General features: G+C 52.9%; 2 protein-coding genes and 1 long non-coding RNA gene across 5 annotated transcripts; all 3 read left to right on the plus strand.

Annotated features, from left to right (window-relative positions):
* Nucleotides 1-698: 698 nt before the first annotated feature.
* On the plus strand, nt 699-7786 carry CENPM (centromere protein M). 2 transcript variants are annotated; one of them, XM_056341436.1, is made up of 7 exons: nt 699-841; nt 1114-1193; nt 3736-3834; nt 4864-4943; nt 5886-5977; nt 6733-6867; nt 7147-7786. In XM_056341436.1, exons 1-6 carry the CDS (start codon nt 785-787, stop codon nt 6856-6858), a joined length of 534 nt encoding a protein of 177 aa, XP_056197411.1. In that variant the 5' UTR covers nt 699-784; the 3' UTR covers nt 6859-6867; nt 7147-7786. The 2 variants fall into 2 exon arrangements, with proteins under 2 accessions (XP_056197411.1, XP_056197410.1); XM_056341435.1 differs by having other exon boundaries at nt 6733-7786.
* A 2452-nt stretch (nt 7787-10238) lies between these two features.
* LOC130150116 (uncharacterized) lies at nt 10239-10938 on the plus strand. Its single transcript, XR_008822111.1, has 2 exons — nt 10239-10417; nt 10491-10938. It is a non-coding gene; the product is annotated as an uncharacterized LOC130150116 (long non-coding RNA).
* A 10262-nt stretch (nt 10939-21200) lies between these two features.
* On the plus strand, nt 21201-26752 carry TNFRSF13C (TNF receptor superfamily member 13C). 2 transcript variants are annotated; one of them, XM_056341624.1, is made up of 3 exons: nt 21201-21445; nt 21974-22168; nt 23819-26752. In XM_056341624.1, exons 1-3 carry the CDS (start codon nt 21301-21303, stop codon nt 24139-24141), a joined length of 663 nt encoding a protein of 220 aa, XP_056197599.1. In that variant the 5' UTR covers nt 21201-21300; the 3' UTR covers nt 24142-26752. The 2 variants fall into 2 exon arrangements, with proteins under 2 accessions (XP_056197599.1, XP_056197598.1); XM_056341623.1 differs by having other exon boundaries at nt 21203-21445; nt 21971-22168.
* Nucleotides 26753-27239: the final 487 nt, after the last annotated feature.

A 27239-nucleotide genomic window follows, 5' to 3' on the forward strand; every position in this document is an offset into this window, starting at 1 on the left:
TAACCGCAGCGCTTCTGCAGGGGCACCCTCCTGCCTGTGCCATGGGCAGGGAGCGCTGGGCTGGGCAGATGCCACCAGCCACAGGCCACCAGCCAGGGGGCGAGGGGCAAGGTCCCCAGGAGGGTGGCATGGAGGTTGTGGCTGTCGGAGCTGCCAGAAGGCCTGGCACAGAGCAGTTCAGTGTGCAGAGCTGGGCACTGCTGCTGTGCGCTGTTAGAATTCCCTTCCCTAGCTATTACATCAAAGCATACCACGTTGTTAACGTACGTTAGTTCACGTTATACACCGCAATGCAAGGAGGCCGTGGAATTTTACTGGAGCCTTTGGTACCGTTAAGGCTTGAGCAAACGAGCGAGCATCAGCCCAGGGACCAGGGGCAGAGCCCAGCGCTGAAAACAAGGGCTGTGCCCTCAGCAGCCCAGGGCTGGGCAGCAGGGGAGGCCGGCGCCCACCTCCGCGTCTCCCTCACCCCCGCGAGCAGCGCCCCGTGCCGCCGGTGGGTGCCGTGGGCACGACCGGCCCCCGCGTGCCGCACGAGCCCGCTCGCTCTGCAGCGCCGCGGCCATCGGCTACCGGTAGCGCGGGCGCCCGCCCTCAGCCAGTGCGCGGGGCGCTACCCCTCCCCCCTGCCCCGGGGCCGCCGGGCCTCCGCCCGCCCCTCACACAAAGCCCCGCCCCACGCACAGGCGCGCCGGAAGCCCCGCCCCCGACGCCTCACGTGAGCACGGGGCGGGGCGGCGGTTTGAATCCCGGCGGGCGGTGTTGCCTCCCGACACCCGCCAGGATGTCGGTGGTGCAGCCCTTCGACAAGCTCCCGATTCCTAACTCCGCCGCCTGCCTGGTAGGTCCGCCGCCGCGCCCCCGCCGCCGCTTCTGCCGCCCGGGTCCCGGCCCTGCGGCCGCGCCCGCCTGTCCCGCACCCTCCGCCGCCGCGGGCCGAGCCCCAGCGGCAACGGCCGTAACTGCCGCCGCCCCGCGCCGGGGGATAGGCCGCCTGGCCGCAATCTGCAAACGTAGGCGCGGGGCCGGCCCCCGGCCCTGGCCGCTTCCCCCGGCCGGTCCCGGGCCGCGGGGCTGCCCCTCTGACCGCGCTTTTCCCTCCTGTCGGCGCAGCTGGTGGGGTCGGACGAGGGCCTGCAGCAGAGGCTGGCGGAGGCGCTCCTCCTGGAGAAGAAGAGCTTCAAGATCAGTATGTGAGTGGCGGGACGGGGGTGCGCGGCTGCGGGCCCGCCCGGCGCGGGAGACGGAGCCGAAGCAGCGGCTGCCCCGCTAACTCACGCGGAGTTTCTGCCCCGGCAGCCCGCGCGCCGGGATCGCGGGAGGCGCCGCGGGAGCGGGAGCGGGACGGCGCGCTCCTCCGGGAGCGGGGCTGGCTGCGGGCGGCGCTGCCGCACGGGCCGCGGGGGCAGAGCGCTCGGGGCGGGGCGGGCAGCTTGGGCACGGTGGGGGACGGGGCTGGGGACGGTTCTCACGCGCGTCGTGTTGGCTGTGCTCGTGCCCTTGCCCTGTGGGTGTCGCACAGGTGTCTGGTCACTCAATTGCAAGAGCACGGGAGGAGCACGGATGATTTTGTTCCCGCTGGACAGGTGTATAGGAATTAAACATCCTAATTTAACATAAATGGGACAAGTACAATGCTTGCAACTACTTGAAATCAAACAAGTTTTCCCGGAAATGTCCATTGCTGTTCGTGCTTTTCGCAGCCCTTTTCTGGTTTATGTTCATGCATGTGCTTTTCCTCCTCAAGCTTTTAAGATGCGTTTTAAATCTTAACTTTAGCTGCATAACAAGTTCTACCTTAAAAGCTTGGTTAACTAACTTTTTACAACATAATGTCCTTGACAGCTCTCTTGCCAAAACCAAATGACCAAATGAGTTTATTCAACTCTTCAGAAGAGTTTGTGTTGGTTTTTTTTTTAGTTGGGGATTTTTTTTCAGAAGGTATTTTGCTACTGCAGTCCAAGGCTATGCAGTAAAGGCAAACCTGAAATAATGTTCTACTAGTCAGTTAGAGTGATTGTACTGCTCTGGTTATGGCATCTTGGATGTTTGTGCCAACTAATAGTAAATTAAGTATCCAGCTTTCTTTGTGAATCCTGCAGCTTCTGCTGAGCTGTGGAATGCCGTAACTAGTTGGCTACTGGCAGTACAGCTGGGTAACTACCTAAAGGCACAGAAACTTATGCTTGTGCTACAGAGCAAGACAAGTCCCTGCGCTAGTATCACTAGGAAAGCAGAAGTCTGTAACAGGGTGGGTTTTTCCCCCCACTGTGGTGTTTTGGGATTTTACACATTGCAAAGAAATATGGTATCTTGTCTGGCAAATCTATCTGTGAGATACAGTTGTTGAGAGAAGAATTGCAAGGCTGGCATTTTTGTGTTTCTTCCTACGAGGAAAGAAAAGCCTTCTGCAGTGCACATCTGGAGGCTGCTGCCATCATCTAGTGATATTGGTTTAAATATAGTAACATTCCAAATTGTGGAGGTTTGGGGGGGGTTGAGGGTTTTTTTTGGGTTTCGGTGTTTTTTCCCCCCAGACAATGAGATCTGATGCTTTCCTTTCACCACAGCTTCTCTCTAAATTTCACCTTAAATTTATAGGCTTGTTTGTGTGGCAGTGTGTCTTTCAAGCGTGCTTTGCTCATATCTTGTTCTAGTTTCAGAATGTTTTTGTTAAATCATACCTCCCTTATTTATAGGAAACAAAGCACCTTTATTTGGAGACTGGCAGACAAAACAGCAAACCGCATATAATTAATAGAAAGGAATGTGTACCATGGTCTGTGGCTGCTGGGGAAAACTGTTAAGTCCTTAAGATTTAATTGCTAGAAGTAATATTCCACAAGGAGTTTCTTTCATGGTTTCCAGAGAGGAAGTGGATTGTGAGAGATGCTGAAATTCTGGAGTTTTTGTTTGTTCAATCTATCTTTCAGGTGATCTTCCAAAAATAGGGTGCTGATAATACTCTTCCCTGTGGAAGGCCCAGATATGTGCTACTCAAAGTTCCCCCCCACCCCCTCCCCGTAGTGGGAAGAGACACAAAAAATGCCCATGCTGCAATTTTTCCTCCAACAGCTGTATCGGCAGTGGTGGTATTGTGTAGAAGGACACCTAAACTACCTGGTAACTCCAGACACAGTGAAAGGGATAAAAATAGTGTAATAGTGTAACAGACACTCTTTCTGAGTTATAACTTCATCTATAAAGCTATACTAGTGATAAATTTCTCGTTTAAGGTTTTGCAAATACAACACATCTTTCTGGAACATGGATGCCTGAGCAGGTACCCTCTCCTGTGTGATCGTATGAGCAGTATCTCTGGAATGTGACAGGAAAGCACTGATGCATTTTAACTGAAACTTGGCAGCCTAATATACAGTAAAGCATTGTGGTTCACTTTGTTAGAAAGGACTCTTCTTAACAATTAATAGAATTACTGTCAAACATCTCTGTGGAGAAAAGGTTTCTGTGAGTCTTGTGCTCTAACAAGCTTTCCTTTATAAACAACCTTGACTGGCAAGTATCATTGTGGCTGTCAGCAGCTATGAGTATGCCTAAGATATGAGAATACTACTTAAAGAATCACAGTGTCTCTTTAGTGCCTACGTATTTAGTAACTAGTGGGCTTCCTAATAGCTTGCTACATGGTGAACTGCAATAGTTATGTGGTTATGGTTAAGTGGATACTGCCTTGCCAAGCTGTTTGGTTAAACTGGCAAATTTATTTTCTTTCAGTCACCTTGCTACATCACTCCCATTACCTTCAGAGAGGGATCACCTTCGGCCCAGGATAGATCTGATTGTGTTTATGATTGACATTAAGAGTAAATACAGGTAAAAGAAGAGCAAAAATACGAGAAGGGGAACTGATATTCTTTCTTGAACTGATGGCTAAATCTAAATGTTTACTATGTCAGAATTGCTGAATAGTGGTTTTCAAACCCAAGACTTGCTGTGGTGGAACAGATTGGTAATACATACAGTAGCTTTCTGGCGTCCAGCAGTGGATTAGAACTGAACTGCGCTCTCCAATAACATGCCTGTTATGCATTAAGTTGCCATAGTAAAGGAGGTAGAATTTATTCTGGGATCCACATACAGGATGATATGAACTGAACTTTGGAAAGACGCCGTCTCTAGAATGAGATGGGAATGGTGGTGGTGCTGTTAAGGCCTGTAATATGCAGACGGCTGTTGTGCACTGGGCAGTGCTACCTAATAACCAGCCAGTTGCTGCATCTGTGTCCCCAGTTCACTGATACTGCTTGGCAACTGGGATCAGCACTATCAATGTCTCTAGGCAAAAGAGAAAGGTCTGCAGGGTTGATCCCTTTTCTTTCATCTTGTGCTTATCTTTGTAGAAATGGTATTTGTGTCCCCAGGCCATAAGTAAAGACTTGCTAAGGAACAAAAGTCAGCATTTTATTACTTACTTAACTTGTGACTTGACTATCCTGGGTTCTCATTTACCAAAAATGACAGGGCCAGCTGCATACTTACAGCACAGATGGTGCTGCGGAAATGTGTGGGCTAGCTCTTCTGAAAGAGCCAGAGTAGTGCTGAAGTTTCATTGGATGTTAATGAATTTGGATGCTTAGTGTCCACAAATTATGGAGGACACCATTCAAACTAAGTCTGAGTCCTGGGTAGAAAGGATATGTTATATATTATTAAACAGCTGTGGGTATTAGAGGTCTCTAATGTCATGCTTTTAGCACAGAGCATAACTCTGCCAGCTCACAGATCAGCAGATGTTAACGTCATTGGTTTTCTAATTGTGCTTCTGAAAGTTATTCCCTTTGTCCTTATGCTGCACTTGTTTTACCTCCCTGTCCAAATGGATTGCCTGTGCTTTTCTGACAGCTTGGAGAATGTCGAAGCTTCCCTAGCTTATGTGGATGCCAGCTTCTTCCTGGGGAAAGTGTGCTTTCTTGTCACTGGGGGTATGTATGGCATCTGTCCTCTTCCTCCTCTCTGAGCAGCACAGCTCACTGTTGCTGTCCTTTAAAACAGGGCAGTGATTTAACAAAACAAGAAACCAGTGGCTTTGTCAAAAGCTTTGTTTAAATTGTATCTTAACTCATCTACCTTTTTTATTGTTTTGTTAGATAAAACATGGTTCTCTTCTCTCATGCTCAGTTGCTCTATCCTTTTTGGTTTTGCCAATCAGACCTTTCTTTTCTGTCCCTAATCCCTGAATATAATTTGTGTTATTGATTTTTTTATTTTATTTTTTCCCCCTGTGGCACTGCAGAAGTCTCTTCTATTTCTTCTTGCAGATCTGTCTTAATGATAATCTTAATGAGCAGCAAGGAGCATATAATACTGTGGTAATAAAATGAATCTAAATGGATGAGCTAATAAACTATTAAGTATAGTTTTAATAGAAGACTGGCATCCCTGCTGTGTACTGTCTGGCCCTGTTGTGCCTCTAATCTTTCTCTGCCCTGCCCTGCCCCATCCCAGCCTGGAGTGGAGAGGGTGCTTTCCTGTGTACCCTCCTTATTTCAGCTCTGAGAACCTGGAGGGGCCAGACAGTTACTGCTCAGTGTTGGAACAGAGTTCCTGTGTCCCTGGAATTTATGGCTCAGGAGGCCTAATTCTGGGGTGAGAAGGAGTCTTAGTGCTGCCTCATGCTACAGCTGCCCTGACTGAGTGAATTCCTCAGATATATGACCACTCTGTGATACTACATGAGCCAGGAGGGCTTTCAGTCAGTGAGGGGAAGATTCTGCCTGTGCTGATAGTGTACTAATCCCTTAGCCAAAATGTATGGCACACTCAAAATTAGCTCTGGATCATTTTGTGGACGTGGAATTTCCTGGTACTTTTATTCATTGAATGTTGATTGTGGAGCATGTAACGTGGGAAAACTTTTTCTGTAGTTGGCAGGGTGAATTCCTGCAGCGTAGAGATCAGTGCCGTCTGGAAACTGGGAGAAGCCTACTGCAGTCCTGTGCTATTCTGTGAGCTGGAGGTAAGGTGCTTATTTGGTGTCTGAAGGGATTTGTGAGTTCCACTGCTCTCTGAACCTTAGGAGCAGCATTATGTTAGCAATAAAAATATGTACACATGCTACTGCAAGTGTCAGAGACCATACTCTTTCTGCCAGAACAGTAGAGGTACAGTAGTCTGACTGTCCTTAGAAATGAGTCTTCTGGATTACCTGCTCCTTCCTGTGCTACTGCAAAGCCTCAGGAAGCCAAGTCTAAATTAACAAATACTTCTCTGATATGCAAAGCCTTGGTACGCTTGTTCCTTGAGGCATTTTTTTTTTTCTGGGAGCCCTTGAGCTGTTATTTGCCATGTAACTCTTGCTTGCGTAATGCTTCCTGTTAGCCAGGCTTTGTTGCTGCACAGATTCTTTTGCCATCTGATATGCCACTCTTTCCAATTACCTGCTTGGTCTGAAAAGCTGGAGGGAGACTTTGGCATTCAGCGGTAGCACACTTCGCTTTTCCACGTTCTCATCATTCCACTGTCAGAGACTGCTTCCCTGCCAGCAGGTAGTATCTGTGCTTTTGGCAAGCCCTTCTGAGTTTTCAGCTGACACTGCTCTACCCCCTTTAACATTAGGGGAGTAAATGGGCAAATGGACCTGTTTGGGGTTTTCTGTAGCTAGCCACTCTGAAGCATATACCTAATGCCTGCTCTGGTTCTTTCTTTTATCACAGCTTAGCACTGTTTTTATTCTTTTCTATTGATTAAATAATTTCCCTGTTTTGTTTCCAGTTGGAAGGGATACGAGTTGCCACTGCTCAGCGACTTCTCCGGATGTTACAGATCTGTGCTGGTCACATAACTGGAGTTTCTGCCTTGTCCTTTGGCTTACTGATGAGGAACTCTGATGATAACTAGCTTCTCATTGTAAGAATTCAGCCATATTCATCAGGGTTTGGTTTTTTTAACTTCAGGTGTTCAAGCTGCTGTTGTTGGAATGACTTTGGGAAGTTTTTTTGCCTGGCTTGTCATGACCACTCATCCAGAGCTGTTCCTAGTTGCTAATCTCTCAAGAAAAGCTTGATTCCTGTTTAGTGGATAATATGCTGGGGCAGGGGAGGAGGCGGTTTGAATTGGGGATTCCTATCTGTTATTGCATCTGAATCCTATTTCATGGTCAAGTTTGAGTTTCACCTACTTTCCCAGTGTCCAGGAGCTGTGTGTTTACTGAGAGAATGCTGGAAGAACAGGCCGCTATCGTTAATGCTGCACGTCATCGTTGAGTGTCCCCAGAATGCTAGAGAAGAGGCAGCAGGCTTCTGCTTCCTTTCAGTGGAAATACAGCACCTTGGAATAATGTGAAACCTTGCTGCCTCGTTTTGTCTCCCCACCAAGAGAATCATGGGGAAGGCAGGCAGTCCTTCAGCTTCTAGATAGAGTGCAGTTGGCAGTTAGTGTTCCAGCTGTGGGAGCATCTGCCCAGAGATCATGCCTAATACTTAATTGAGTAGGAAGGGACTAAACAAGATAATCTAGCACTTTTAGCTTTCTTTTAGATCTTCAAAGAAAAAGGCTCAATCTATCAAGCCCGGGATAACAAGCAACCCTAGTCTGTCAAGCCTGGGATAACCCTTGCAACCCAGCCTCTGGGGCTGACCACAGGTGAAACACAGTGGACTGGATTATGGCAACATACAGAAAACACGTCTCCTCCAAGCTGGGCATACACTGTGTCTAATCCCGTAACTAACAGGTTCTTACTGGCAGTAATTCGTGCCTTTTTCTTACTGCAAGTCGATAGCATGTTTTGGAGTTCTAAGTTAATAAAATGTATAATATTGAATAATTAGTTGTATGTCCTTTGTTTAGGTGTGTGGCACTGGCTGTAAAACCTGTGATGGCTTGTGCCAGTTTGCCCTGGCAGCGGGGCTGGCCCTTGCTGGCAGTTTGAGCTTCACGTTAGCTGCGGGGCTGCAGGCGCGCTGTCAGCCACGTGGTGGTGGCAAAAGCTTTCCAAATGCAATCCTTCCTGCCCACCGAGCTGAGCCACCTTCCAGAATACACCGAGAATTGCATGCCAGGTGGAAATGAAGCCTAGAGAGAATGTGTTAAGCTCCCCTCTGGTTTAATTTATTTAATCCTTAATAGCCTGCTTTAATGTTCCTAGGTGCAGAGCTCTAGCTGTGTGTGCTGTTCCGCTTAGCTTGTTTCTGACATCTGTGTGAGCAGGAAAACGCAGAAAGCAGCACTGCAGGCTTAATCAGCTGTGAGTGTTGGCAGTCCTTGCAAAGACGGCTCAGCAAGGCACAAAGCCTGTATCCTTGCTCAGAGGACACACAAATCCTAGCTCCGGTTGTATTGTTGCTGGTGGGGGAGGGCTGGGTTGTTTGTCAGCTGGAACAAAAGGAGCTAAACCATTCAGCTGTGTTTTGGTGCCCAAAAGGGCTGGACTCTGGCTAAAACTCAAAGGAGAAAGACATGTGTAAACTCTGATGGCCATGTAAGAAGGATTGGAGGCTTAACGAGCATGCCCTACTTTCAGCTAGCTTTGTGATCCTGAAGGTACTAGCTAGGACTTTGCCACCAGAGCGGGGCATTCATGCTGAGAAACAAGTTTCTCTGTTGGTTATGCTGTCTCTGCCTCATTCCGGCTTTGGGTCCCTCAAAATAAATGAGACCATGGTTTAGAATAGACTGGTTTCGATTTGCTTTTGATGTGCAGGTGCAGTCTGGGGGAGGGAAGGAAGGGCTGCGGCGTGAAATCAGCCAGTCTTGTGTCCTCCACAACTGCTGTAAGGTACAGAGCCTCTTCCGTCTCTTAGGTCACTCTCCAGTTGCCTCTAATAATTATTGGACTTGGGTAAAATCCCTTTGGCCTTGAGTAATTTTTGCTGTGCTTTCTTAGCTGGTGAAAATGAAACTTTCTTTGGTTCACCCAGAGTGCTTTGCAGCAACCCACACGTGCTACTGTCCATTCTTGCACCTTCAAACATAGGGTGGTTCTTGTTGTTTTTTTTTTCCACCACAGTGTTCCAGATGTAGTATTTCTTTCCTTCTACTACTTTCAAAGAAGAATGATGCTGTTTGTGCTTCCTACAAGTGGCCAAATCCCAGCTGGTACAAAATAAAATCTAGTTCCTTAAGAGCAGCATCTTGCTTCACCTTGGGGCAAATATTTTTCTTACTCTTTGGACAAAGTCTTTACTAGAACTGGCAGAGGAAGTGGAGCGTATCTAAGAATATGACACTGTGTCTCAGGTCCATCATGTTTTACAACCAAAAGTAGTTGGGACACATCTAAAGCTACAGCTTCAACTATGTAAATACCTCGAGGAACTGTCAGCTATTAGTTTAGACAGGCCATAATGCTGCCCCTACTAGAGAAGACAAAGCAGCCAAGGGTATCTTTCATCTGGATGGAGTAGCCAGGGCTAATGTTTGATACAGGTCTTGTGAAAGTAGTAACTTGGATTGGGATCAGAGGCATGGAAGGCCTGAAGCTAAATAAAGGCTAGTGACTCAGGTTCTGTTGTATTTAAACATTATGAAAGAGCTTGCCAAGCTGGCTGAAATCTAAACTAACAGAAATATTTTTGGAGTTACTTGCTTTATCTTCCTCTCTCTGTTCTCTGTTTGCTATCCCTGTGGAGATTTACAAAGAGAAATTCCCCTCTTTGTGGCAAAAGTACCCATAAGAGTTGCTGGTTTGACTGTCTCTGTTTGTGGATATGTCTTTGTATGTCAGCAAAATCAGTGTAAAAGCAGTTTAATTAGTATGGAAGACCTTATACCAGTTGCACTGGTGTAAGCTCTGGTCATGTAGTGGGGTTCTTGGGTGAAACTGAATGAGGCTTTAATAGGGTCTCTTCTGCTATGGCAGGTTGACCCACAGGATTTTGCCTTCAGCCCAGTCCCTTGTTGAAGACTGTATCCTCATCTTGCTAGTCGAGCTGCTCATGGAGGTGCTCTGTGAGAGATTTCAGCACAAATCAGCTTGGTTGGTATTACCTGTTGGGATCACAGCTCTCTGCTAGCCCAGGTTTTCCAAGGCAAGGGTTTTTTTGCTGGCTTTGCAACGCCAGCGATTAAATCAGACCATCTTTTAAGTGTGGTAAGATATGATGTGCTCGTTTCTGTGTACTGGTATGATACCTATAGTAAAAGACCTCTCTGTCCTGGAACAAAGACCAGAGATAAATCTAACCCTGGTTGTAGAGGTTTAGGTTCAAGGCCACCTCTAATATTTGCTTTAAGGACTGGTTAGAACTGGATGTCTCTGCTTGCCAAGACCTGTAGTTTGAAGGGGCTGGCTGGGTTAGGTCAGTGGTTGTGCAAAGCAGCAGTGGTCATGCTGTGCTAAGCAGCTGGGAGAGCTGCTTGGTAGCTCTCATCATGACAACTGTCTGCAACAGCAGGGGACAAAAAGGGACTCCTGCTCTGCTGCTGCCTGGCGCTGACCTGCAGAGCTGTGGCAGAGGTACCTGATCTGCTGGCAAAAGCAAGGGAGATACTTTCTTCTGTGGGATTTTTAACTTGTCTTGGTTTTGCAGGAGGACTGGGCTTTGCTCGTGCCAGATTCCAGCTGCTCTATCTCTGTTCGGCTGGCCCAGATCCCCTGGCAGTCTCCTCTGCACACTGAGTATTCTCCACTTCCCACCCTAAGCTGATGTGCCGTGTTGCTGTGGGCTGCTGAACAACTGCTACTTTCCATTCAGTGACCAGCTGTCCTTCACTGGTGGGGAAAAGTGATTTATATGCAAGAGAAAGCAATAGCTGGCACAGCCCAGAGCTGGGAGCCAGAAACGCTGGGCTCATTTCACCTCTGTGACTGATTTCTTGTATGACCCTGGGCACGTGTGTTAAAATTCACTGTGTCTCACTGGCTCTGCCTCTACAGCAGAAGCTGCCTCTGCTGGAGGGGTGTGATGAGGGCAAATTGACATTGCTTTGGGGTCACAAATTGGCTGGAGACGTTCAGAATAAACCATTTTTTCCTAATTAGCAGTTTGATTTTTACAGAAGTTCTGGGGGAGGAGGGTTTGGTGGGACCTGCCTGCCAGGCACCTCCTGAGGTTGGCTGTGTTTTGTGCTGTTTACCTGCCTGACTCCGCTGCAGGCAGGCTGCCTGAAACTGGGCTGCAATCCTGCTCGTGAAGAGCTGCGGCACAGCTGGGTTTTGTTGTGAAGTGGAACAAAACCACCCTCTGAAACGCTGAAATTCCCTGCACAGTTCAAGTATCGTTGAATTGGCCAGTGGGACAAATCAGTGTCTCTGGGTATCTTCCTTGCTGTTAAATACTAAATATGGTGCAGCGATGCTAGGCAGGATGGCATCCCCTCGGGTCAGCTCTGTGCAGGAGGTGCTGTCTTGGCTGTGAAGAACCAGTGTGTGAGACAGGTTGTGCGCAGGGGACTCAGGAGTGTTGTGACTCCCTGGCAGCTGGGTAGTGTGGGCTCCTGGCCTGTGCTGGGCCATATTTCCCTTGCCAGGGATGGCTCCTCAGGGAGCTGACACATGTGGTGATGCTGACATCCCTTATCCCCCTGAAGCTCGTCGTGTGGTGGGGTGTTTTGTGAGGAGCCAGGAAAGGCGCTGTGCCCATCCCCTCACCCCGCTGCCTCCTCTGCTGAGGGAAGTCAGTGGTGTGTGAAAGAGCCCATGTTTTACATACACACAGGCTGACTCCCCGCCGCCGGCCCAGGTGCAGCCGCGGGCTGGGTGCGAGAGCCCAGTGGGCTCTGCGTGTCACGGGAAGGAGCACTGAGGTGAGGCGAGGACAAAAACAAAGAGAGAAGTCACCTCCCCTTGGGAAACCTGGCCCTGGTGTGCAGGGGCTGCTCTGTCCTCTGGATCGGCACTACAGTGACCTGTGCCAGGGCTGGCTGAAGCACCCCTGCTCTAGAGTGGTCTGCATGCAGGGGCACACTGGTGACCATTTGGAAAGACCTAAAAAGTCCAGCTAACATTAAACACGCTAAGGAGGCTTTCCCTGTTTTCTGGCAGTATGGGTGTTTTCCTTTCCTGTGTTCCCGTGGAAGCTCTCTGGTCCCACTGTGTGCCCACCCCGCGGTGACGGGGGTGACGATGCCGTGCTGCGCTGGGCCTGCCTTACTGCTGCCCTACCGGCTATGTTGCTGCAGCGCTTGGGTTGGCAAAATGCTTTGGGTGTTCGCTGAGGGTCAGCAGTCCTTGAGGTACTATTGCTGTTTGCGCTGGTCATCTCAAAGCTCTCCTGAACTTCTGTGCTGGTTGCTCTCCTGGGCTTGACATCAGCATGGGCATCACCCCACTGTGAATGTTCTTTTTTGCTACAACACACCCTCCTGCCCTTGTTTTCTTTTCTTGTTCTTCCAGAGATGACAGATGTGAAGCCAGGGTTGCATTTGACTCCGCCCGGTACGTAACAACCTGTGGTTCATGCTGCAGTGGAGCACCTCTCTTCAAAGCAACGTGCCAGCATCAACTAATTAATCCTCGTTCCCCCCGTGGGTCTGGGGGGTGACTCAGTACCTCATGCTGTTATGCTGAGCAGCAGAGGATCAAAGCCATTGGAGCTGGGGAAGCCCTAGGACAGCGCAGTGTCACTCTGTGCCTGCATACTGGGTACTTGCAAAGGCTGGGTCATGCACACTTGCCTCCAGCTCCTTTTTAGCCATGCAGAGGGCTGGAAATGCTCTGCTACCTTAGAGATGGGGCTGGAGCTGCCTTCACCTTGCTCTACAGGGAGTGGTTTTACTACCTGGTGGTCTCTTTTGATCTTTTCCTCTCTTAAAACCTCACTTGGCCATCCTGAGTGATTCTCCTTCTTCACCTATAGGTCCTTCAAGCCTCCCTGGCATCCCCGTGTGCGTGTCTGGGTGAAAGGCAGGGGCACTGTGGCAATAGAGCTGCAGTGGTGGTGCATGTCCCTCTGAGGCTTTGTGACCCCCAGCAAGCTGCACACCAGGCTGTGCCAGCACGCAGCCCTGCAGAAGTGCAAACAAACCCCAGCACCTGGCCTTGGGCAGCCCTGGCATCCATTGTGCTGCTGCGTGAGCTGCTTCTGGGGAAGGGAAGGGGAGTTGCTTGTGCGCAGATGTTGCATAATACTGACCCAGTTTGAACACAAGTTTGCGGGCTGGGAAGTGTTTGCCCAGCCCGCAGGGAAGAGAAAACCCCTCCAGGGTGAGGGCTGCTGCACCACGTCCTCTGCTCTGTGTTATGAAGGAGGTGAAATGTGAAGCATGTGCTTTCTCCGAAACCTGGCTCTTTCCTGTTGCCCAGGTTGCATGTGGAGCATCACCTGCGTGAGTCCCCTCTGCGTCTGCATGAGCTGTGGTTTGGCTGAGCTCAGACACTGCATGGGACTAATACGTAGTGATGGCGTCCTATAAATTATATAGTCAGTATGTTCGCCATCTGCTCTGTGCTGAAAGCTGAGTGTGATTGAGACCTTCCCCCCCCTCCCAAAGCTTGACTCTTGCCAAGCTTGAAATGTGTGTGGATCTCCCGTAAGTGGTTCTGATTGAATCAGGTAAAGAGGGAATTTTTTAAGCTGGCTGCAATGTTCCCTGCACCCGAGTGAGAGCTGAAGCATAGGCCAGCATCCTGTTATGAGACTATGAGTAAAAAGAGAGTCTGATTTCATGCTAATTAGGTTCTAAAGGGAGAGAATCTTGATTGCAGTGGTCATATCAAAGAATCAAAATAGTAATGCAAAAAGCAAAGGAAACCCCAGAGTGATTCATATGAGAAGGGGAAATAAAGACAGTCATGGAGGAAGGAGGAGTTTGAGGGGGACTGAATTGCTCTGCTGCCCAAAAGCAGAGGAGATTTGAAGAATCAGATTATCCTCATTAGATGTCTCTTTAAAGCATCATCAAGCCAAATGAATGGTCTGGGGGAGAGCTTGCAGGCATGGTGGCTGTGATTATTACCAGGGATTTACAGTCCTAGTTATCTAGCTTATAGACAAGATTATTAGGGGGTGTAAAGCTGTATCTGCCCTCAGCCTCTAATGTGCGTTTTTAGGCTGGGTGATGGAAGATGTTATATTTCTGCACAATCCCTTGAAAACCTGCCTGCATCCTCTGGTGGTCCAGCCCTCTGCAGTGCTGTGGGGGCAGCATGGAAAGGGAAGGCAAGTGTGTGCTGGGGAGCTGTGCTGGCCAGGAGATGTTCCCTGGGGGTGGATGGGCAGCCTTCCCATGGACTATGGCAGTGGGCAGGACCTCCCTTATGGGTGCTTTTGCTGAGATGGGAAATAGGGAAAGAGGTCTTGGTGGGCAATTATGTCTGCCTGCCTTGGTAGTACCATTCACCCCCCACAGCATCTACCTTCCTGTGGCAGCCTGTGCTGGTGCAACTTGTCCTTCCAGCCAGAGCTTCTGAGCCCCCAAAGGCTCAGAATTTGGTGGGGCTGTTACAGGGGGAGCCCTGCAAGCTGTGGGGAGGACCATCCCTTTGGAAGGGAATCAATGGACTTTGCTCACAAGTCCCTTGGGGGGTGGGGGTGGAGGGTATGGCACAGGGCTGCTGGCAGTCCCTCTCCAACTCCCCAACTCTGCATCTGCAGCAGCCCCTCATCCTACCCTTCCTCTCCTTCCCCACCCACTGCGTTGCTCCCCTGTTGCATCTCCAGGCTTTGGCAGGACAGCTGAGGCATCATGCCCAGATGCCAGCCAGGAGAGGATGGGCATGGGCCAAATCTGCCTGTCAGCTCTCTCTCCTACATCATGTCTTTAATAAGGCCATGGAAATTCATAACATTCTGCACTCGAGACAGTGCAAATGAAATCACTCTGGCCTTTTTACAGCAGGCCGGTACCTGAAGGTCCGTGAGAAGCTGGAGAACAGTGTGGAGGTACTGGCGAGCACGGTGATGCCACCACAGACTAATGAAATGCAGCCCAGTGCTTTGGCGGCAGCGGGAGGAGAGGGGAGGCTGTCAGCCACAGCCTTGCAGCCAACAGCGTGGCGGTGACAAGCTCACTGCCAGAGGCAGCCGGCCGGCCGTGGGGCCCATTTGGCTCACTGGAAACGTGCTTCCTTGCTTCTCATCCCGGACTGGAGCTTCGCTCATGTCAAAACATGTGCGATTCATTTTTCCTGCAGCACTGCAGTCCCTCTCAATGCTGTGGGGCTGAAACCAGCTTGAGTTTGGCATCTGACCGGCCAAGCAGTCTACAGCGAAAAATCCCTGTACTCCTCTCAGCTCAGCTGCTCTCCGGACATCATTCAGTGGTGACAAACAGAGAAGTCGGAGCTCCCTGGAGGTGGGGCTGAGGGAGGCTGGCCTTGCACCTACTGCCCCTGCCTGTGCCCGGGGTGGTGGGAAAGCTGCAGGGCAGCCACAAAAGCCAACTCAGGGACCTGTTTCTGGAGCGATAGCTAGTACTGGAAACCATGCAGGCTTCCGTACCTGTACTCAGGCTTCAGCTGTTGCAATCTGCAGGTGCCACAGGAGTTTTTGGTTGGGGGTTTTTTGGTGCATTTTGTTCCCTGTTTGAGCTGTGCTTTGAGTTACCCAAACATGCTGCTAATTTTGGTCATCTCTGCTAGGATGGCTCCTGTGGCCAGTGCTGAGGAGTGTGGCTGTGCTGGAGCTGGGCTGCAGTCCATGGAAGGTGGTGGGCTTTTATTTCTATATGGAGAAGGGGGGTGGTTGTACAGCAGGCAGCAAAAATAAATTGCAACAAATCATTGCAATCAGGAAAAACATAATTTCTTCTCTGTTGGAATTGCTTGCAAGCACCTTTGCCTTTTCTCAGGTTGCCTTCTTGTTCTAATGTGTTCACTAAACCATTCCCGTACGTCAGCTGGAGCTGCAGCTTTCCTGCAAGCTGTTCATTGTAACAAAGCACTATGCAAAATGCAATTGGGGCTGTTTAGTTTAGTTTTGACTTCCAGGCTGACCGAAGCAGTTTCCTGTCCCTTGCTGCTGAAGTAAGCTACAAAGGGTGGGGGTTCAAAGGAAGACAGCCCCTCGCCTCCATCAGGCTTTGGGTTTTGGCTCTGGAGTTGTCTGCTGGAGATTCGTGCCCTGAAAGCACAGCAGTGGGGCTCCCTACTGCGAGCGCTGGGGAGGTTTCTACGCTTGGCCTCACGTGCCAGGGAGGTTTGTGCCCCAGCATACGCATGCCTGAACCAGCTGAACCCACCTGCTCAGAGGTTTGTAGTGTGGCAGCACATCTCCCTCAGCCGCTGGTTTCTGTTTCGCTGCTGGAGGTGCTGCCCAGCCCTGCCTGGGCACGTGAACACTCCCTATGACCAGCCACAGGCAAAGCTGGGAGGGACACTTGGCCTCCCCACTACCCCAGTCATCCAAGGGTAACAGGGCAAACTTCCCACCCATCCTCAGGACGGAGATGGGGGCAGCATCCCGGCCACAGGCAGAGAGGGCAGGGAGCTTTGCTCACCATTTGCTCACAGGGATGTCCGGGCTGAAGAGCTGGTCTCAGCTAACAGCGTGTCACTGGTAACACGGGAGGTCTTGTGAGAGCCTGGGCAGTGTCCAGGGGCCCAAGCCTTGCTAAGAGAGTCCTGCCATGTTCTGCAGAGTGGCGAGAGCAGCCAGCACAGTGGCTGGAAACACCCTTCGCTGCCACCCACCGCCTGCTCCTGGCAGGGAAGGTCAAAGGCTCAGCCCTCTCAGGGCTGGATCAGGGAGGGGGGTTCCCCTGTATGTCCTCTACATGCTTCTGTGTCCCTCTTGGGCTCTCTGGAGCAGGGAGAGGGAATGGGCAGAAGGAAGCTGAGTCCAGGCAGTGCTGACCCACTGCTTTATGACCCTAGAGGGGTCTTCAAAGGGCAGTCCACTGCAGAAGCCTAATTTGGGTGCTCAGCATCATCCCTGGAGGGTCCAAGTCCCCTTGCAGAGGGAGTTAAGGACACCCGCTTATTTTTCCTTAGCCTCATGGATAAGCACAGCTCCAGGGACATGTAAACAAGGAGAAGGGAAACAAATAACGTTCAGCAGAACCAATGCCACTGGGGTGCTGCCCCACTCCAAACTCCCCACGCAGATGGATGAGCACTACCGCAAAACCCCTTGGTAAGAAGCAGAACACCTACAGAGGGTCTGGCTTTTACGGTGAATCTCTTGAAGCCTTTGGTTTCCCACATTATTCCTAAAATCTTCCCAGAGTTTGTCCCTAAGCCTGGCTGACTTTGAGAAAGCAGAGCAAAGTGGGCCTGGGCCATGTTGGGGCATCCTGGTGGATCCCGAGGAGATGGTTTGTGCTGGAGCCCTGAGGAACTGGCTCCTGAGAGCCATAGTGGGGCTCTTCAGGAAGGGATGCTTCCCACCAGCCAGTGCAGGGGTGTTGGGAAGGGGCCTGAGGGTGAAGTGTCGAATGTGCTTTGGGGGCTGGCTCCAGCTGAAGTCTTCCAGCAGCACCACCTGGATGCAGGGCAGATGGTGGGCTGTGCTGAGGTGTTCCCAGAGCATTGGGTGCAATCTGTCAGAGGTCTGTCCCGAGGTAACTGGGTCTGCTTGATAAACACCTTGCAGCTTCTCTGATCAACGAGCCTTTGGGTTTCCGGTGTGCACGAGCACAAGGTGAACTTTCAGTACATATTTTCTGCTACGGGTGGTTCTGCAAGCGTGTGCGTGAGTCACTTCACCCACCCCTGACACCAGAGGAACCACTCACTTGAGTCCAGTCGCTCATGTGTGTAGGAGTGCTCGCAGGATGCCGCCATCCCTCCACACTCCTGGGTAACCGGTGCTGCCCCATTCACCACAGGGATCTCAGCAGCCGACCTTGGCCAAAGCCAGACCTCCCAGTGTGGGGCTGGACCAAACAGCACTGGAAATAGAGCTCTCTGACTCCAGCATTAAGACATAATTTTTAAATAGCTCGTTTGATATCTTTGCTGGTTTATTTGTTTAATAAAAGTACTTAGTTAGCAGGAGTCCCAGGTTCCTGGGGTTTTTGTTTCTCTGCAGAGCAGATAAGAAAAGCACATTTCCTTATCCAGTGAGTCATTTTTTTCTGCTCTTTAATTATGCATTTGTGCTATTATCAAGTGTATTCAGCTCTGAGATGCAAACAGTTCAAACGACGCACCAGGCTTTAATTTTGGTGCTCCAAAAACAATCAACCACTGTTACAAAGGGCAGGGGAGGCAAAGATGTGGGAGATGAGGAGGGGGACAGCCGATGCCTGGAGCTGGCCAGGCAGCCTCGTTGCGCTGGTGTGCTGGCACATGTGCGAGTGCCTCTGGGGAAGTCAGCGGTGATTTTCTCCATGAGTAAGCGTTATCATGTGTGAATTCAAACATCATTTTCTTGGCCCAGGAGGAGGCGGACAGGCCAGGAAGAGAGTGTGGAAGAGCTGTAAAGGGGGAAAAAGAGGACTCGAAAAATGGGAGGGAATAGAGTAAGGTGAATCACAGTAATGAGGCTGCAACATCTTTCCACAGAAGAGGACCTGGGAGCACTTTATTTGAAGGAGGACACCACAGCTGCCATCCCCAGGCTTCCTGCCACTAATGTGCAGCATCTAGTTTTCATTCTAGGTACTGAAACAGGAGCCATCGTCTCCTGAGCTCTGTTGTAAACTTCGCCCTCCACGTCAAAAGCAACATGTAGGTTCCTCCCTTTGGGCTTTCCCCAGTGCATGTATTTAACTGGAGGGGTCACAGAGTTAATCTGTAAGTGTGGTACAGCAGATGCCAGAACCCATTTCCTCCCCCTGCATTAAGCCAAGCAAGGAGGGGAGAGGGTAGGGAGAGGGGCAGGGTGACAGTGCTACAGTGGGACCGATGGGAATAGGGGCTGGGAGTCACCAAGAGACAATTGACGTGGGGGAAGCACAGCAGGGGGCATTTCATGGGGGGAAGGAGAGAGGGAGATGATGGAGGAGCATCCCCCTTTGGGAAAAGGAGACCAGCAGGCAGAAACACCCCAGAGCAAGAGAAATAGCAAAGCCTTTGGAGCAGGGAGGTGTTTTGGGGGCAGGAATCCTGGCAGAGCACTGGCTGTTTCGTGCACGGTCTGCCTCTGTGCATGACTCTAACCGTGCAAGGCGTTTTCTGCTCCCTTGTCCCTACCCTCACACTTCTGTGAGCTGCCTGCTGGGGACACAGCGAGGGCTCTGGGTGCCCTCTCCTCCCCAGTGCTCTCTGCCCTGGAGCTCAGATGTGGACTGGAGCGAGCCCAGGCTTTTCTTTGTCTCCCTACTGTGGGTCATGGCACTGCATCACAGCTTTCCATCCCCCCTGAGCTGCTCCCGGTGCACCTTGCTGCTGGATGCACACCCCTCCTGCTCCCATGTGGGCACTGCAGCCCTGCTCCTCACCTGGGGCACATGAGGGGCAGGGAGCTGGGTGAGGTGGGATATGGAGAGTTGTCCTCCTATTTGGCCCAGCTCTCCTGGCAGGTACCTGTGCAAGGACGAGTGCAGCCTGTCCAGCACAAGCATCACGGCAGAGGGTGCCGAGCTGGCCATGCCGCTGACAGCCTCAGAGCTCAGGGCCATGCTGAGAGAGGGAAGTGCTTGGCTTGCCCCCGCTTGCTCAGTTTTATTTTGACTAAGGTGGAGGAGGAATAACTGAGTCACAGGCACAGGAATGGTGGCCAGGCTCTTGCAGCATTTTGGTAGAGCCTGCAGACCCCTGGGCTCGGCACAGCCATTCCCGCCGGCACGGCGCAGCTGGGCAGGGCGATCCCTGGCAGCCAGGCAGTGTGTGAGGGCGAGGGAGCGAGCGGCTGGGCACACTGGCTGGGAAGGGAAGTGAAATCATGGCAGGCGTGGAACCAGTGGGCAGCGATCGCTTTTGGTCAGGACTTTCACTTGCCCAGAGCCCCATGGCACCTGGCAAGGGGGGCTGAGACAGTGCCGGGGCTGCTTTGATTCTGCCCTGGTGCAAGCCACCCTCTGGGGATGCTGCTGGCAGGGAGGGAGATATGTCTGGGGGACAGGGAGGGCCCTGCCATAGGAAAGCTCCTGCCCTGCTGGGGAGCTGTGCTTGGGCTGCAAATCAGCATGGGGATGTGGTGACTGTGTCCCACCTGGCACTTTAGGGGGTGGGGTACAGAGGCTGTGGGCTCAGCTTGCCCAAAAGCCATTGGAAAGGGCCAGGAATATCCAGGGACCAAGTCATCTGGCCTGTTACAGAGGGGCTTGGTTGTCCAGTGGGGACACCTGGTACTCTGTCACCTTGAGTTTTCTCCTTTGGTTTTCTCCTCCTCCCCTCCCAGCCTCGGTCCAGGACAGTGAGCAGCAGAGGCATCACTAGAAAGAGCCCAGCGACTCTACCTGCTTCAAGGATGGGACTCTAGCAATAAAACCCCATTAGGGCGCTCCTGGCCTAGGCAGGTCTCCCGCACCACTTCCTTCAGCTGGGAGCAAGCCAGCAATTTCGGCTGGTCCCTTTCTTTCCTACAGGGTGAAGAAAAAGGGAACATGACTTTTGTTTGGTAGGGATGGAGAAGAGCTATCTACAGCACTGAAATCTATCTACCCGCTTCAGATCTCAATCATTGGGCTCTGACTTGTCATTGTTTCTCCTGCTTCTGGTCAGGAACACCTAAGAGCATTAAGGGCTTATTTAGTCCCTTCTAAGGGTATGAGGGCCAGACTTGCTTGGTATGACCTGCTTTGCCCACACCCTGGGCAGTTACTGAGCAGAGCCAGGTCTGAACACTGGAAAATGAGACATGGTGCCAAGGAGCTGGGAGGGTCCATGCCATGGGCCCAGGTCTGGGATGGAGAGAGTAGGGTGATGGAGAGCACCATCATTAGTAGGGGTGGAGAACACACACCAGTTGGCCTGCCTGCACAGCAGTCACTAACAAGCCATGTCCTGGGGACTGTGGGATCTTCTAAAGGGGAAACCTTGGTGCCCCTGCACTCTTCTCCTCCTGTCCTTTTCTGCATTTTCCACCTAACCTGAATCCGTGGCCCCGGGATGGGGTCTTGTAAGGATCTGGGCACAGAAAAGCCTCCTGTAGGCACTGGAGGATGCTGAGGGGGCTTTTTGCCAGCTGGTGAGGGAGGTTGCGGGCTGGGAGACATGCCCAGGCTGGGGGCGAGCTATGGGTGGGCTGGGAAAGGGTGAGGGCTGAGGAGGTGACATTGTTGGTCTGGGGCACCATGCTGCTGGGCATGTTGTGCGGCTGGGGCATGCCAGGGGCTGCAGGGAATTTGGAAGCATATTTTGGAGAGAGGTAGTTTGAGGGCACATTGCATGGGCAGGCAGGGGTAGGGCTTGGGCACTTGCTCTCCTCCTCCCTGGTGAAGACCCGCCCCAGGGCGAGCACAGCAATCGTGAGCCCCAAGGGAGACGACACAGCTCGACAGACTGTATCTCCCTCTGCCACGGGCCCCGGGGCGCTGCGATTTCACACTCGGCAGCCCCTTTGCTGCTGCGCCATGCGGGAGCTGGGCTCTCACTCCCACTCCGCCATGTCCTCATCAGGAAAAGGTGCCTCTTCCTCCTCCTGCCTCTCCTCGCAGTGCTTCGACCTCCTGACCAGGTCCTGTGTCAAGTGCTCCGACTTGTTTAAGGACAACACAAGTAAGGGGACAACGGTGGCTGGGGACTGAGCTCCTCGGGGCTAGGAGGTGGTGGGCCAAGTGGGCTGCAGGCACCCTGGGGGTGGGCAGGTGGAAGGTGCCTTCTCCTGCAGATGGCGATGGAGGTGGCAGTAGAGGATGGAGAGTTGCCTTCACCTGGAGGAAGAGGAGAGAGGAAGAGGGCAGCAAGTTCCAGTGAGGGAAACATGGTACATGGTACGGGGAGAAGAGGGATGGTCCAGCCTGGTGCAGGGGTCACAGCCTGCCCCAGGGGTGACCATGGGAAGGGCAGGATGCCCTCATCTCCCATCAGCCAGGAATGGCAGTGCATGGGACAAGGGTCCCGTCAGGCAGGGGGATGGTTCGTTGTAGGTGGTGAGTGGGTAGCAGTGAAAAGCCACTCTCCTTCCCTGCTACTGCAGCCCTGACCTGAGGTTGGACAGACGGGCGGGTAATGCTGGCTGATGCCCTCCTTCCCCCACCCCAGCTCTCCCCCTCCTGACACTGCTGGTGTCTTGCCCCACAGCAGAGCCCAGCCACACAGCGCCCACCTCCGCCCTGGCACCCACCCTCCCCTCGGTGGACCTGCCCCGCACCCTCCTGATCTTCGGGGTCCCAGCAGTGGTGGGGTTCATCCTGACTCTGGCTGCCCTCTGGGGCTTCCTGGCCTGCAAGGTGGGGAAATGGAGGAGGAAGAGGAAGGCAGTGGACAAGGAGGCCGAAGGTAGGGGACTTCTTGCTCTCCTTGTCACAGCACCCTGACGACCCAGGGCAAATGGGAACTCTTGCCACTGGCTCCCCTGAGGCACATCCCTGTCGAGGCCAGCTCTTACGCTCAACATGGGCTCCACTGGCACCCCAAGACATTTTGGAGTGGCAGAGCCATCCCCTGAGTGACAGCATCCCTGTCCCCTGGGAACCCACGCCTGCACGTGACTGCCAGTGTGGCCCTGTTGAACCATCCCTCTCCCTTTGTAGCTCTCCCTGTGCCTTTGCTTGCTTAAAGCACCTGCTGGCACCATCCCCTCTTCACAGGAGATGCGTACAGAGCACTGGTAAGGAACCTCTCCCTCTGCCCTGCTAGCTGGAGGGCCATGGCTGGAGCAGGGGTTGCGGGGGCAGCAGTGGACATCTAGGGGTGGCTCTAGAGGAAGCCTCTCCCTGCGGCACTGCAAATGGGGGTCCCGTGTTGGCCACCCAGCTTGCTATTCCTGCTTGGGATGCCAGGCATCCTGAGGCAAGTGCCCCAAAGACTCCAACAGTGTCAAGGCCAGCCCCATCGGCAGGACATCAAAGCACCGCACAAGGTCATCCCCAAAGGCATCAAACATAGGGTTGGGGGGTGAGGACAGGGCTGAGCCTTTCCTGGCAGGATATTTCCACAGGGGTGAGGCCATGGTGTCCCATGACGGCCCATCTTGTTGGGTCATCATCCAGAGGCTAGGTGGCTGTTTCCTTCCCCAGGGACCCTTGCCCTGGTGCTGCCTCAGTCCTGACCACTCTTCTCAGAAATGGTCTTGCCTGGCTTCACTCCTCCCCACGCCCAGGCAGGGGGGATGGCTCCTCCGTACCTCCACGAGGGGTCACCCTGGGGGATACTGGCACCTGCCACCACCCCACTGCCCGGGTGGGAACCCTTGGGTGGCACTGGGTCCAGGAGCTGCCAGTCCTCATGCCCTGGCTTGACCACATGCCACTGGTGGTGTTGGCTGGGTGGCTCAGACCAAGGGGGACATTACCTGGGGCTTTTCTGCTAAAGTGAGTGTGGCTGCAACAGCCTGTGATGCACACGCCTAGGGAAAATACCAAGAATGAATAAGAAGGGAGAAATGCAGTGGCAATTGGCATCCAGCCATGATGGAGAGCACCAAAGACACCCCTCGGCTACTTCCCTGCCACATGCCCTGGTCCTTGTCCCTACTGTCTCCCAAGGCTGCACCCCAGAAAGCCCACCACTGAGGCACTGGATGTGTGGAAAGTTGCAGGAGGCTTGGGGCTGGCAGCACACGCCTGTGTTTGAAGCATGTAAACAAGTCTATTTTTAAGTGGGAGGCGGTCTGGGAGGGAGAGCCACCAAGGGCTGGGCTGCTCTGCCACAAGAAGGGTTTAGTGAGAGGGCTCGAAGTGCAAGTCCAAGTTTCTGCCTTTCCCTATTGGGTTTTTTTTATGGGAGTGGGGTGGGGGTGGGCAAAACCCATCAGCTGTAAGCAGGAGCAGCTCTGCAGCAAAAGAGGTGCAGTGGGGACCTTGCAGGCTCCTCCTGCTCAGCTCTATCTTCCCCCTAGTGTGTCACCAGGGATGCGACCCTCTCCCTGAGACCCTCTTGGACCCACTCCTGTGCGCTCTGTAAACCCCTTTTCTTGCCCCATCCCAGAAAACATGGACATCACCAGCCCCCTGCCCAGCCTGGGCTGCCAGGACCCTGTCGTGCTGGAGGGAGATGCCACCCTGACCCCAGTCCCATGCCCACATCTCAATGGAGGTCTGAAGATGCCAGGGCCACCTGGTAAAGCTGGGGCAAAGCGGAGGCCGTGTTGCCGGGGTGATGCCGACGGTGACATCGTCCTGCTTTCCACTGTGTACACCCAGCACGATGAGCGCAACCATGGCTTCCCACTGCCTGCCACTGAGCTGGGGTCCACAGCCCTGGTCACCACCAAAACCACCCAGAACTGTGCTGGAGAGGAGAGAGCCTGAGGGTGGGGGGAGCCGGGCTGGAGGACTCCGGCTGCTCCCTGCAGACGCCCGGAGCTTGACCCCCAGGCAGGCGAAGCCTTGCACAGATGTGAGCTGTCTGAGGACCGGGTTTTGCCTCGAGCAAGATCAGCCTTCTGAGAGGACTGCCCTTTTCCACTTTCCTGTTTGTGCCAAGTCCCAAGTTACCTCTGTAAGCACTGGAAGAAGCCAAAGCGGATCACAGTGAGTTATGCCGAACTGCTGACAGCTGCCGTGGCCGTACTGTTGGGAGGAGGCAGAGGAGATGCGGACGGTGAGGACGGACCATGTCGGGGGCTGCTGTGCCATTTGCAAGGCTGCCATTGTGCCAGGATGGGTCTTCTGCTGGATGGGTGATTGCTGGGAACATGTGGCTGAAATAGTAGAGAGAGAGGAAAGGAAGATGGAGAGGGAAGCAGGGAGTTACATTAGGACCAAATCCTACACCGCTGCCATTAGCTTGATTTTTGCTACTGACCTCAATAAAAGGAGGCTTGGGGCCATACGGAGCAAGGCCCATCCAGCATCTGCTCCATTCACAGTATTGCCCCACTTGCCCCCCCTCTCCCACCATAATGTCCAGGTCTCTCCTCCCTCTGTGTGCTCTCATACAGTGGCAGGCATCCACCAGCAGTGCTCATGGGGATCCCCTCTGCAGCTGGGTACCCCCGGGGTGAGAAACAAGCTCCCAAGGAGGGAGCAAGGGAGGGAACAGGGGAAAAAGATCTGTCTTTTGCTCTGAGCTACGATCACTGAAGTCAGGGAGGACCAGAGGCAGGCAATAGAAACTGCTGCTCTAGAGGAGCTCCAAGAGCTTGTCATTACCGCCCCAGACAACTGTCACTTCAGCTCACTGTGGCTGCAGAAATACTATGTGTCACTTGGGATGGATGTTTCCTCACCAGGCAAAACCAGGAATGATACAAGCATAGGCAGGGTGACTTAATTTATGTGAGAGTCTTCAAGGCTTTGCCTGTGTACCAGAGCTGGCTGGCATTGCTGGTCCAAAGCATTTTTCTGTAATGGTCTTGTTCACTGGCCCACAAGTGGCTTTACTGAGTGGGAAGGGCTCTACTTCGGAAATGAACTCATTAGTGTAGGATTGCTGTTCCCAAGTAATTACAGCAGCTGATCCCCCTAGCTGAACAGAGCCAGGCCAATGGATTGAGTGAGAAACCCTGGTGGCCCTGGAGCGGGTGGTTAGGCAATTAGAAGTGCGTTGGGGGAAGGTATTTGCATGAAGCGCCATGTCAGCAGCAGCCCAGGTCTGGTTTTCCTTCGGTGAGGCGGCTTCCTCGCCTGAGAGGCTTTGGGGACTGAGCAGAGGTGGCCGAGCAGGGTGTGGGAGCACTGCTGCCAAGTGCCAATGGGCCACCCAGGGCCACAGCTCACGGTAGGGTCACCTGGAGGCACTTTGCAGAGGGGATGTCCCCCTGATGGTGACCCCCTACACAAGCCTGAACTCTCTTTTGGGGCTGCAGGACCAGGCACTACTATTGAAGGGTGACTCTTCCTCTTCTCCCCTGCCTGTAGCACTGGAGCCAGATTCATGACATCCATCCCATAAGGACGACCACAGGCACTGTCACAGGTGCCAAGGCCCATATTCCTCACCACAACTCCTTTCCCAGGCCTAAGCAGGCTGGCAGAGGTGAGCCTTCATCCGGCTGAGGATGTCCCAGGATGGGATGGGTCCCTGTCTCAGCCTTGGATGGTGGAGGGGTTGGTCCATGTGCCCAGTGACTGTCTCCTGGGGTTCCAGGCATGTGTCATTCACTAGCAGGGGCTGTGAAGGCTCCAGTGCTGAGCTGCCAGTTATCCACAGCAGCCATGCTGGCCATCGCAGGAGGAGTATCCCTGCAGCACGAATCAGGCATCTCCTCATCCCCATGCTCACCCAGCCCTGTGAAGTGACTTCGAGCAATCTTTGTGCATCCAGACTGGGGAAATGAGCTAAAGCCAGGCCAAGAGACGTTTTGGCACTGGAAGGACTGCTCATGGGACGCAGAGCAACCTCTTTCATGAGAGACAAGGATGAGAGGGAAATGGAGCAGGATTGTCAGGGGCATCTCCTGCTTCCCGCCTGGTGACTGCTGCAGCTCAGCTCTGTGGATGCGCTGCCCACCCCAGCTGGTGTGGCAATTTGTAAAAGAAACTCCCATACAAATCCTGATGAAAAAGCTCCTCCTGCTGCCCAGGTAAGGGCTTCTGCTCTCATTTCTGCTAGAGCTTCAGCCAGGTGTCTCCTCTATGGGTTGCTGCCAGCATCTGCAGTTTGCAGAAGAGGCATTTCCATCCACATTGGATTCCTCAGCCAGCAAGTGCCCCTCGGATCTCTTCTCTGTTATATGGCACGTGGGGTGTCTTCCCTGCATCCTGCCTGCCCAGCTGCTAGCCATGGTGGGGCAGTGCTCCCCTCCTGCCCAGCCTGCCTGCCTGGACCTGGGAAGGATTTGCAACCCCTTCTGTATCTGCTTCTCCATCCTTATGTACAGGACAGAGGGCTGTCTGTTTTGTCTGCATGGAGAGCAGAAGGGACAGAGGTGAAAAATATGGTTGTAAAAATTAAAGAATAAAGTGAATCCATTGCCAATGCATGCTCAGGGGTCTGTATGGGGGTGCCCGTTCCTCTGGCTTCAGGGGTTTCCAGCATGGTGGTCCCAGAGGTACAGCAGGACCTTGAGCTGAGGGGCTCCCTCTGCACCAGCTTCACTAGCACATCCCCTGCTCACGACCACCTGCATGGCTGGGAATCAGCCAGGCCTGGCCACCTCCAAACCCCCATGGCCGCGCCGGGAGCTGGCTGACAGGACAAGGAGCGGGGCAAGTGGTTTTCGGGGGGAGGATGTTGCCTGTCTTTCACTTTCCACAGCAGTTTCTCACTTCCCCCTGCGAGGCAGGAGCTGTGCTTCCTCCCTGGCCTGGCGCCCGCCCTGCTGCCTTCACAAGTGCCTAGAAAGGCTGGCGAGGCCGGGCTTCACCTGGCTGCAGGGGTGCAGGATTTTGGAGGCAGCCAGGGGAAAGTCTGAGGACACCCCAGGGCAGGAGGAAGGAGCCAAGGCTAAAACCCTCACTGCAAA

Source organism: Falco biarmicus, chromosome 5, assembly GCF_023638135.1.
Source record: "Falco biarmicus isolate bFalBia1 chromosome 5, bFalBia1.pri, whole genome shotgun sequence".
NCBI classification, from domain to species: domain Eukaryota; kingdom Metazoa; phylum Chordata; class Aves; order Falconiformes; family Falconidae; genus Falco; species Falco biarmicus.